Source organism: Borostomias antarcticus (genome assembly GCF_949987555.1).
Source record: "Borostomias antarcticus genome assembly, chromosome: 13".
NCBI lineage: Eukaryota > Metazoa > Chordata > Actinopteri > Stomiiformes > Stomiidae > Borostomias > Borostomias antarcticus.
Genome location: NC_140246.1, coordinates 5,686,815 through 5,699,314, shown reverse-complemented (window position 1 = coordinate 5,699,314; position 12,500 = coordinate 5,686,815). Strand labels below are relative to the sequence as shown.

Sequence of the window (12,500 nt, the reverse complement as noted above, 5' to 3'; positions counted from 1 at the left end):
CAGCTGTCCGGCCATCAATCAGGCCTCCTCGTCCCCCTGGTCCCCCTCACTGTGCCTGGACTGGGCCGCCCCCCCCCCCCCCCCCCCCCCAAGACCTCAACACCAGGTCTTGTGTGTGTGTGTGTGTGTGTGTGTGTGTATGTGTGGAGTATAAAAAAGATCATATCAATCTGAACTACATGTGGTAGAGAGGGAGTACAAGGCCCATGTGACACACGTCGACTTCCAACTGGCCCATTCACGCTTCTCGAATATTCCTTCCCTGTGTGTGTGCGTGTGTGTGTGTGTGTGTTTTGTCTCGTTCTGTTGTTGCCTGACCTTCCTCTCCCATCATTCACAGTGGGAGAAGCATGGCTAGCAGGTGCCCTTCTGGAAAGATTTGTCTTATTACCCCTATCACTGTGACACACACACACACACACACACCAGCCTGTCTGTTGACCCACTTTCCCCCTCACAGTGACTGCATCCTGGGTAACTCCCACTGACTGACGCAGTGACAACCCCAGAACTGAGTCAGTACTGGCCACTGTGTCTGTGTTTCCTCGGGTTTGAGTAGAGATTGTGTACATATGATCTCAGGTCAGCACTTAGATCCAACTCTTCTACTGAGAACGGGAACACACACAAGCACTTCCTCTCTCTCCCACACACAGACACACACACACACACACACACACACACACACACACACACACACACACACCACTACCACCACTTATCCTCAGGTCTAAATGAGTGCCTTCCATGTCTTTGCTGGAGGTCTTTACACCACACAGCCCAGACACATACACACCTGACGCCATGGCCACCCTGAAGTGATTCAGAGTGACTGTTGACGTGCTCTGATGAGGGCTTGCCCAAAAAACACTGCCCGAGGGTCAAATCTGTGGTGAAACGGTGTCGCCATGTCGTTTTTTCATTTTTTCCATCAATAGGCCTACTTTAGTTGTGTCACTGTCATTAAGATGTCTGCACACCGCCCCAACCAACGCCAACCAACACCAGCGTTGGATCGTTGTGTTTGTTGGTGACTGTTGGCGTCGGTTGGATGGATTTTGCTGCTGAATTTTAAACTTTCAACATTCTAACAACTGCCAACTTTAGAATGTTGGGTGTTGGGAGTTGGTTGGCGTTGGTTGGTGCGGTGTTCAGGCACCTTTATCCTTGGACTCTGGCTTGGGAATGTGCAGAGTGTGTTCATGCTGATAACGTCTAACGAAGGGCCTCCTGAACACAGTAGGACCGCTCCCCCTCTAAAGACACACGTCTGCCCACTCCCTCTCCAGCCAGTGCCATTCATAAAACACCCTGCAGCGCAGAGGAGACCAAGCCCAGCTTGGACAGGAGATCACTGTCACTTTTGTCTTTACTGGTCTCTACAGTACTGTTTCCCCAGCTTCATCATCATATCATCATCATCATCATATCGTCATCATCATCATAATCATCATCAGACCCTATCAATCTTATCAATCTGACCTGTCCTGTACTGACAGGGTCAAAGGTCAAGAACACATTGTGATCAACAGCGAGGAGTCAGCTGGATCTTCTCCATGTGGACATCTGACCAGTAAATGACATCTGACTGCCACTGATGCATTCTTCCTCTAAACCACATGAGCAGAAATGTTAATAAGCCTTTTGGAGCCAGTGGACACACTGCAGCCTACATCAGCCCATTCATCTTATAGCCGTCTACTGCTCCTCACATCAGCCAACACAGGGTGGAATGGACCCAGAGGAGCAAATACGAACTAGAGAACAAACTGTAAACCATCCCTTTTCTTGAAACATCTCGAATGACGGCAGCATTGCTGTATTTCATCACATGGGGGAACAAATTGAATCGAAGTTGGTTAACGTTGAGTTAATAAGTCCTTACTGGCTAGATCAATTGGGCTACGCATGAGCTACATAGTGATCATAACAAACGAATCCAGCATCATGCTCCAGAGTAGGCTATCTCTCTATCTTCCCCAGATGCAGTTGAAAGCTGCCTTTGTCGGGCAGGGGAATTCCTAGCGCATCCTAGCAGCGTACAGCTTCTTTTACGCACGGAGATTAGTCCTATATGGACTATGTGTGTAATCTGCGTCAATAAATGATATTCTAAACATTAATGACCAATGTCTATGCCTGCGCTAAATCTGAACAAATATCCACCCGACCTGGTCACTTGTCTAGTTTCATCCCTGCAATGCAGTTTGTATATAAATAACAACTATAAAGCAATTCTCTGAGCTACAGAAAAGTGATGTTTCATTCATATCGGAGAGAAATCAATCTCGGTCTTGCACTCGACTCACAAACGCCCCCCAACCACCGCTCCGTAGCTGGGACTCGCAACTCGGACAAACACCAACTTTCTCTCGCTTACATGTTGCGTCAACTGCGTAATTATGCGTATGATTAATGTGTGTCCAAATGCCACTTCGCTACTTACCTATCGAAACCAACTTTATATGTTCTCTCTCCAGGAATTCCAGCGCGACGGACACATTTTCCAGTTTCATCTGTCTGAAGTTGGGTCTGGCGTGGTACTTTCTGTACATTTTCTTCTGGCTCAGAACCTCCAGCAGACCGATGAGCTTGAGCCCGTCGCTCAGGTCTTTCTGCAGGTCGTTGATCCGCTTGTTGATGCACTTGAGGTGCTCGTTGCACCACCTGGTGAAGGTGTTCTGTTGGATCTTCTTCCAGGGCGCATCCTCGGCGAGGTCCTTCTCCGTGGCCGGCATCTCCTCTTCCTCTTCGCCGTTGTCGGTGCCCTGGTAGTACTGCGGCGGTAGCTGCTGCTCGTAGTACGTATTATTGCTCATCATGTTGTCGGTTTCCGTACCCCTTTTTTATACCGTAATCAGAGGGGGCAGTGTGTGAAATTTACGGTACGCGGGGGGGTGGGGGCGCGAAAAGAATGAGGAGAAGAAAAAAGACCGTGTTGCGGGGCAGTGCCAAGCGTGCGTACCGAGACTGAAAAAAGTTATACTTGGAAGAAGATGGAGAAAAAAAGAGTAGGCGCGAGTTCTGTTATACTTGCGACGGTGGGTGAAGTTGTCAGACCAGACACTTCTGCCAATGCGCTGATATTGGAAGTATCCGTGATAGTCGTTTCCAAAGCTGGTCGTCTTCGGCTTTTTTTTTTAATGTGCCACTACAATGTATCGTTGGTATCTCTTAAGAAACACATTGGCACGATTGATGAATAGACTATACTGTTTTAAAAATGTCCAGGCTACGCTCGGGGCGGTCAGTTAGTTGCGCCTGCGAGGTTGGTGGCGCGCCGGCTTGATGCGGGGCTGTTTGACTTGGGTGGCTAAATGAAGCACCAGGCAAGAGTGGGGTTTAAAAAGCTCGGCGCCCCTGGAGCTCGCGTCAGTCTCCTGGATTCCCAGGAATGCTCCTGTCATGACCATATACAACTACTGGATGGTTATTCTCTAATCCGAGGGAGATAGCAAGACGGGACACCATTGGGTAACACAAGAGGAGGGTGCTGGTGATTGGCCTGGCCCTGCGGCGCCGTAACAGTTGTGACACTTCGCGTTATTTTTAGCCTCTCCAAACTGGGCGAGGGGGGACGGGGACGGTCTCGGTTGTTGTGAAGTTAACGGTGAACGGGGGCCTATACGAGGGCCGTTAACAATTGGCCTATGAAAGGAACATGATGACAGCATCTCTCAGTAGACCCCTACCCGGGCATCCATTATCCTGCCACTCAATCATGTAGGCTACATGTCCACGTAGCATTGTGTTGTGAACAAATATATATTTGTCAACAGAATAAATAAACGCACATGACACGGTTGTTTATTAATATGATGATACACAATTAGACTGAGTGAGATGAGATCATAGATAATGTTATTACAGTTAGTTATAGCTTCTGTTTATTAATGTGTACGTCTGTGACCTAATCGGGCAATTTTGAAAGGTAGGCTATATTACCTCCGAGTGAAATAAAGGAAATGCTTCACTAGATATAGGTTATGCCTCAGTGAAAACGCAGTGAGCACCAACAACTCACAAAGGTCCAATGTCCTATGTGGTTTATGTCTGAGGTGAAATAGTAGCCTACCCTTTCACCATGGTGAGCTATGTGAATGGCATGTTCTCTGGGGGTCATCCAGGATGTGACACAGGTAGCTATGTGGTCGGGGGTGCCCTTTGACTTATGAAGTAGGGTCCAGATATTCAGGGGTGAGTTCAGGCCCGACAAAACGTTTATTCAAACGGAAAAACGGTGGTGCGTTGAACACCCTGTGTGTTCCATGAGCATTGCACCTATGGCAGTTGAGAAGATACGGCGGGGTTTATATATCAGTCTGCTGATTGGGTAACACACCTCTGACACATCCACCAAACGAGAGAAAACCCCACTGCTCCACACCGTTTTGAGGAAACGCGTCGGTCAACCAGAAAACCGTAGCGAAACGGTGCACACCGTTTTCTTATTGAACTCGCCCCAGGAGACAAGAGAGGGAGCTGGACATGTGACACACACGTCCAGGTCACGACCTTTTGAGGCCAACCCTTCTCCATTCCAGAAGGGTCTATGTGCGGACTCGCAGACTACACGACACACCCACTTTACCACTACTTCACTACATGACCCCCCCTCGAGATAACTTCCTGGATCAGTGTGAGGATGGAGCATTCTAACCCGGAAGTGACTGCTCCCTCTTGTGATCTGAGGTCCCTAACCCTAACCCAACCCCCCCCCCCCCCCCCCCCCACTCCTTATAAATCAATCAATCAAAGCTTTATTTGTATAGCGTCCTTACCCATAACCACTCACTTTGAGTTACCTAAACGTACTTGTCGCTGTTAAAAATGGACACAGGGTTTGAATGTTAAGAGGTTTAATGTATCATCAGATCTATTAACTCTATCCATAGTTTTAAGACGTCATTGTTAACACACCTTAATTCTACTTCTTGCTTTTGATTATATTTAATTTTTATACTTTTATTCTAACGTCATTATTTCTTTTATTAAAGACATAGATGATTTAAAATGGATGGTAGGGGGTGGGGGGCAGTGATGAGAGCCTGTATGTGTACTTGTGTCTGTTAATGTCGATTGTCTTGTGTTGTCATATTGTTTCTCTGTTTTGTTTTGTTTTCTTTAAATGTTCATACTGTGTGTTTGTGCTCGAGGACCCCCTCGAAAACGAGTTGGTGCAACTCAAGGGGCTTATCCTCATCTCAATAAATTTTGAATGAATATAAACCCTAGATGATTGCAGTTTTTTCCCCCCAAAACTGTAAGTCTAATAAGGCTGCTGTATCGTGGCTCTATGAAGTGGGTGTACCATGTGGTAGGCGTGTCCTGTAGTACAGACTGGGTGTAACATGTAGTAGGCGTGTCCTGTGGACCCGCAGATAGACCTACTTGCTCCATTCTGTTCCGAGGGAATTACTCCCTTAAGTTAATGCTGTATTTGTGTCCTTGTTATTACTCTGTGTTGGAGTAGTGTCGTGTGTGGAAACGGGAGTAAACAGAAGAGTGCGTGAGGAGAGTGAGCTAACTCCCCAGACACTAGGGGAAAGGAAGATCACTCTATCCACGCATGCACACACACACACACACACACACACACAACTACTCCCACAGGCATCAGGCCCGAAATACCCCCATCTCTCCCTCTCGTGTGGGTGATCTCACACTTATGTCAACGAGTGAGAAGCGCAACATGTTATTCAGCCTTCCAACAACAGGGTTTGAGGGGCCTGGGACGGGATCAAACCAGAAATGTCCTGAATTCCCTGTTCCACTACGCCACTTATGACAACTTAATTATATACACCACACAATGGCACCAGGCTTTAGTTCTAAGGCACAGATGCTTCGCCTCTGAATCATACTAAAATACCTGTACATTGTGCAAATGTGTTTGTTTTTGCTCAAGATTGCATTGTATTTTGTGTTGTGGTATTCTAAGATTATTGATTATTGCACTGTAGTTTGTGTGTGGAAGGGTGGGATGTGTAAAAGGGCAAGTCATCTTTATGGTCTGTGTGTTGTAAATGGATTAGGTTCCATAAAGGAGTCACAAACAGGGTATGTATTGTGAATATGTATGTGTGTGTGTGCGTGCTTGTGTGTGTGTGCGTGCATGCTTGTGTGTGTGGTCATCGTGTGCGGTCCCCTCCTGTCATGTATCTCAGCAAGAGGCCTTGACACTGAGCGCTGGATCTATATATAAAACAGGTAGATGCAGACGCTGAGGAGGAGTGACGGAGAGAGAGAGAGAGAGAGACCCAGCTCATCTCTCCTTCCCCTGCTGCGCCCTCTGACACCCCCGTGGCCCGCCCCCCCTGGGAGGTCAACAGGTCACCAGGAGCCAATGAAGATCTGACTGAACTGTCTTCACTCTGGTCTGCTTTCCTTCTCGTTTCAATAACACACACACACACACACACAAGGGACTGGAAGAAGCAAGGATAAACTAATGTTATTTTATCTCAGTTTATTTACAGAAATGTACACAGACTCATCCAAAGGAATTCTCACAGCCAGTAGAGACACTGTCAGCCTATAGGCTACTCAGAGACTGCCAACGTGTCATCGACAGAAGCCATGACACGCAGAAGCACACAGAAACACGCAGACAGAGACGCACTGTACAGCACACACACAGACAGGCAGCAGCAGTTTACCTACACCGTTATCATGTTGAACATCAGCATATGGCATCACAGTACAGACAAGAGCGGCAGCCATTTTCCAAAGACATTCCGTTGACACATAAAATAGTAACTTCTTGAGTGATATAGAACGTTTGAGCATGGATACAGGAAAGAACATACAGTACAGTAGTCTACACCTTCAATGAGGTTTACAGCATGTGAAAACCAAACAGAGAAGTATAGATAATATCCAAAGAATCATGTCATTGTTCTGGAAGCTTTGTAGAATAGAATAAAATACTATAGAACACAATAAAAACCAATACATAACCAAGTGCACTTGTAAACCATAGCATACTAAGAGAGATCGACTTCTAAGAGAAGGCCAGAGAAGAGATGGATGAAGCATGCTTCACGTTCCAGTCATTGTGCATTGATTGAAACGTCTAGGGACTACATGTGCATGCAAAGTTCTCTACTAAATCTAACATGCAGACATTTTACACATAGTAAACCCGAGAGGCATTAGTATAACTGTTCGGTTCAAAAATAACTATTTAGAAAGGAAAACTCAATCAATTAAACATATATGTTAAACTCTATCCTATTTACAATACAGTACAAATAGGCCTACCACATTTGTTACAAAATACATACAGTAGATATTAGTAGCTACATGGACTGTAAGCATGCATCAGCCACCATTAATGAGCACTGTATCATGGGGAAAAAGAGAAAAACACTGTAATTTCAGTACAATCGCAGTGGCTACCATAGTTTTATAGTGTAATGGAAAGGCTTGGCTATGTAGGCCTAGTGTAGATATAGTGTATAAATAAGATCCTATTCTATTGTCATTTACATTCACAAGAACTCCTGAGCTCTGAGGTGTGAAACGTTCAGAATCTCAGCTACAGTAGCCTACAGTACACACTGGTGAGCTCCAGCTCGCCTAGGCTGCCACAGGGTAATAAGACAACGAACGTGCCTACAGAGCGATTCAACCATCATCATGTCTAAGAACGGCCATCTTTACTAGAAAAGAAAAAAAGTCAGACGTGACGATACCAAAATTACAGTCATCATCTGTCTTTTATTGATCGCTACAACAATCACAGAAACTGTACTAAATTGTTAAACCATGCAAAGCATTAGCCATGATTTAGAGACTGCAGAGGCAGTAGTGACTGTGAAACATACTGTACAGTAATCATTTGACCAGGGCAGGAGAGCTGCTAGCCTGGCATCGCCAGACCCAGACCGAATGGGAGCTCTCGTGATCAGGATGGCCATGCTTGGCTAGGAAAGCTGTGCTCCTGGAAACGTTCTCCACGAGTCTTCATAAACATGAAAGCCTGTACAAGTGGCTATCCCACATACAATACAGCCAAGCCGATCCGGGCCCATATATGGGCCATATACGGGCCAGAACTAAGCAATAAATGCTTCATCTGGCCAATATATGGCCCAGATCGGCTTGCTATCTGGGTATGTACCATATAGCTTGTCATCTACACTCCACAACAAGATCGCTCTAGAAATTCCAACATCAGTGTTGTCTGTGATGTCACAGCCATGGTGAGCATGCATGGACTCCCCAACCTCAGACAGGTTCTGTAACAACACATTTTTCTAACTCGCTACAAACCGCATTGCTGGCATTTTTTAACCCACATTTATTCTGTAGGTAACGTGAAAGAGTTTAAATGCTTTGTGAGTCTAGCCTGCTGTAGTTATCCCATGCCAAAAGTAAATAATGAAAAACACTAAATCGTTGCACCCCTAACAGTGCCAGCAGATATAAATCGAAAAATATCAGTTGGAATGTCTTTTGGAAAGTGTATGCATGTGCCTTATTTTAAAGGTCCCATGCGTACATACATTGAGGCAGGCGAGTGGCAATAAAGTAAATTTAGTGTGCTAGATAGGTTTGCAATGCCTCATGCTACACCAGTGAGTAAGGAGCAAAGTCAACAGACAGTCAACTCATCTCATTGTGTGAGATTTTGGTCACCATGTTGATGTGTTCAATTTCAGCTTTCAACATACATTTTTCATATTGAATTTCAAAGCAAAATATTTATTTTCAAAACTAAAACACGACGTCTCATATGTATAAAAATATGTCTCTGTTTTTTCACACAGTAAACCGAATTGTGAGTTCGGTAGAAACCAAAGCTTAACCAGACACAGTGAAATCAGTCCTCCACCCTACAGGAATACAGTATATCACTATTTAATACCACTATTTAATCATTTGGACAGACTATCCTGGAGTCTGCTATTTTCAATGAATGAAATAAAGCAGACCCAGACAGGAAGTGCTGGAGACAAGTCCTATGGAGAACAGCAGAGAGAAAACTGGGATATGGGAACAAGGTCACATGCTCCATTGAAGTTATATTCTAAAATGCTGAAGCCAGCATCGCAAACAGTAATGGTGCGTTCCTTTTGGCTGGGAAGCGATGGGGTGGGAGGGAAGTAGGATAGACGGAGAACAACGTCACCGCTGTACAGTAGACACCAACAACAACAGCTCAGAGCAAAGATTGACGTTAACTAGCTTAGTTTGCCAAACCAGTACGTGGGATTCTGCACATACAAAAGAGGTAGCGAACATGTCCTCAGATAACAGCTGGGGAATACTGTGTGTACGACTGGTTTCATGAGACACAAATAAGACAGGAATGCTAATAAAACAGTATTACTAAAGTTTAACTTAGTTACACAGGGAGCTGCCATCTTGTTCACAACTTCCAAAGAGAACTGGGGGTCGAGTGGTACGAGTTCACAAGTGGAGAAAACAAGTGGAGAGGCTCGTTCCAGTTACAGTAAAACTCTGCATAGTATCGAGTAAATCACCACTTCCAGGGACAAAAGGAACGCAGCATAATATTCAAACTAGCCTGTTACCATCCTCGATAAATATATAATCTTTTTAGTTATTAGTTAATTGTCCTCAGTCAAAAGTGTGACTCAAAGGAGTGCAACAAAACAATAAGGATTTCTCAAGTCAACCTCTGTGGGTTGTCAATCACTCAATCAATCAATCAATCAATCAATCAATGGATCAATTAAGAAACACATAGACATACATGCTGTGCGAAATCGCAAGTCTGTCAATTGTAAACAGCAAACAATGAAATGCCTGAACTCTCCCTTGTACAAACTCTCTGATCCTCGAAAATTCACAAAAGGACATCGACCTACAGAAGAGTGGAGAAGGAAGAGAAGGAAGAAGGAGGGAGAGACAGGCCCAGGCCAAAGAGAAGGATAGATTACATCACACTGTATAGAGAGGAAGATAGGAGAGAGCCAGTATGAGTGGGGCGTTACAGTTGGAACCGCCCACCGCTGTTGCAACAGTGTGGCCAAAGTCTCACAACGGAGCGGTGTGTGTTTGAAAAACCGCCCCTGATTGTCTCGTTGTGTTTCTGGGTGAAATTGCCAGGATGTGAATGCTGAGCTCTTCCACAGATGCGGCGAGGAGAGTGGTGATCTTGGTGACAAAATGGTCACTTCCTGTGCGGCTACTTCCTGCGTAGTGCTCAGGTGAGCACTCTGGTCAGGCTGGGCACGATCAGGACTACAAGGGCTGCCACGGCAACCACCGCCACCAGGTCCCAGCCTCCCTCGCTCGCCTGGGGAAGAGAGGTCAGTAGACGGTGGGTTCAAAGGTCACACGAGGTTAGAGGTCAAAGATGCTGAAGGTCATTCATTCAGTGAATGAAGTCGGTATAACTGCAGTTAAGACACACACATCTTACCGGATCTACACGTTTTGCTCACAGGAACTCAAACAAGGGCTCCTCAACACACATACACTGGACACGATGGACAAAAGAGTCTTTTGTGTTTCAGAACGGCAATGATTTACCATAAAAATAACACACACCCAACTACCATTCCCGCACACACACGCAAGAACACACACACACACACACACACACACAGAGTTGTTTGAGAAGTTCTTTGAGTATCCCCCTGTGCCTGAGTTTAGCAGTGATGTCATTTGGAGCCTGCCTAGTAAACGGATCCCCCTGAGAGTGTTTGATGTGCTGACAGCTTCTCAAACACACACACACTTACACACACACATACACACACTGACACACACACACACATACCTACACACACACATACACACACACACATGCACACACACACACACACACACACACACCACACACCTCATTGCGTGAAGCTTCACACTCGCATTAACATTTCAGTACGGGCACCAACTCAGACGAAAACAGAATAAACTCAGAGCTAAGGTCAATGCTCTGTGACATACTGTAGATCAATATTAGACATGACTCCTGCCAGCTAAATCTGTCTGGGCTCAGTCAGAGAGAGAGAGAGAGAGAGAGTGCGCGCAAGAGAGAGAGAGAGAGAGAGAGAGTGCGCGTGCGCAAGAGAGAGAGAGAGAGAGAAAGAAAGACAGAGAGAGACGGAGAGAGAGAGAGTGACAGAGAGAGAGAGAGAGAGAGAGAGAGAGAGAAAGAAAGACAGAGAGAGACTGAGAGAGACAGAGAGAGAGAGGGGAGGGCTAGACCACCACCCAGAGCTTTGCCTGGGTGAGGAGGAGAGGGCGGATCTAAGGCCCAGCTCTGTGGCCCGCTGGTCGGGATGGGCTGGCCGCTAGCAGTCGCGCTGACATCAGCCCCTCTGTCATCCGTCTTGGCACCAGAGCAGCCAATCCCCCGTAGAGTCCAGCCCTTGGAGATGGGAATGGCGCCGCTGGCCGCCTCCCCGCGCCTCCCCCGGGCTCAAAGCGCGACGGACGCTCGGATAAAAGACGCCGCCGGTGGAGAAAAACGTCTCGACCACGGCCGAGGCACGCGTGAGGACTCTCTCGCCCTTCTTCTCCTCTCACTTGCGGATGACGGACCGCTGGAGAGAGAGAGACGGGCGGTCCGCACGGGCCGCCTGACCCTGCCAAGTCTTCATGCGAGCAAGCCACTCGCCGCCGTCTAGTTACGGCGAACACAGCGGATGGCGCGTTCTGAAAATGCAGGGGGAGATTGTGACTGCGGCGGTTTCGTAGTAGCGGCTGCCCCCAAAAGTTGAAAGCCTGTCTACAGACGAGTAATTTTTGAGTTCTATCTCCCGTTTCGTTGAAGGTAAAAGTGCGTAGCGTTTTGGTTCTCCCACATTTGGAGTCTACGTCGCTGAGAGAGAGTGTGTGTGTGTGTGTGTACCTCCTCAAACCTAATCTACATTTCACTACCTACACCAAACATGCATGACCACCAGTCCTACACACCTGTCTACCTGCGAGGGCGTGTGGGATATCCTAAATTCTGAGACGGCCACTGAGATTATGGTGCCTGCACACCGCCCAAATCAACGCCAACCAACTCCCAACACCCAACATTCTAAGGTTGGCAGTTGTTGTTAGAATGTCGGAAGTTTAAAATTTAGTTCAAAATCCATCCAACCGACGACAACAGTCACCAACAGACACGGCACACCGATCCAACGCTGGCGTCGGTTGGCGTCGGTTTGCGTCGGTTGGAGCTGGTTGGGGCAGCGTGCAGACTGTCCTGTCGGTGATGTTCAGTGGTCTTCAGGAGGACAAAAACAAGCTGTTTGGTTCGGCAGGAGAGAGGGGGAAGAGGAAGAAGGACATGCCCGTACCTGCTCCCCTCTAGGACGCCAGCTCCTCCCACCAGCACCAAATCAAGGCCACTATTACAACCAGTCCTATGAAGGGGATGGAGAGAACAGGGGGCTCGGACGGTGGAGGGCGGCTCTGGGGAGAAAACAAGGGATTGTGGGAGAGGAGGAGGGGGGGGGGGGTTAAATAAAGGCAAAATCATAAAAGAAAGATAGAGAGAAAGAGTAAGAAAGAAAGAGCGAGGGAGTGAA

The 12,500-nt window shown here is 46.8% G+C and overlaps 1 protein-coding gene across 1 annotated transcript in view; it reads right to left on the bottom strand.

The window, feature by feature from the left end:
- The window catches only part of flncb (filamin C, gamma b (actin binding protein 280)), a 58,750-nt gene extending 55,775 nt beyond the window's left edge, over window positions 1-2,975 (bottom strand). Inside the window, exon 1 of the mRNA XM_084447719.1 lies at window positions 2,447-2,975. Within this exon, the coding sequence (XP_084303845.1) occupies window positions 2,447-2,822 (376 nt within the window). The 5' untranslated portion in view covers window positions 2,823-2,975. The remainder of the gene's footprint in view (window positions 1-2,446) is intronic.
- Between the last annotated feature and the right edge of the window lie 9,525 nt (window positions 2,976-12,500).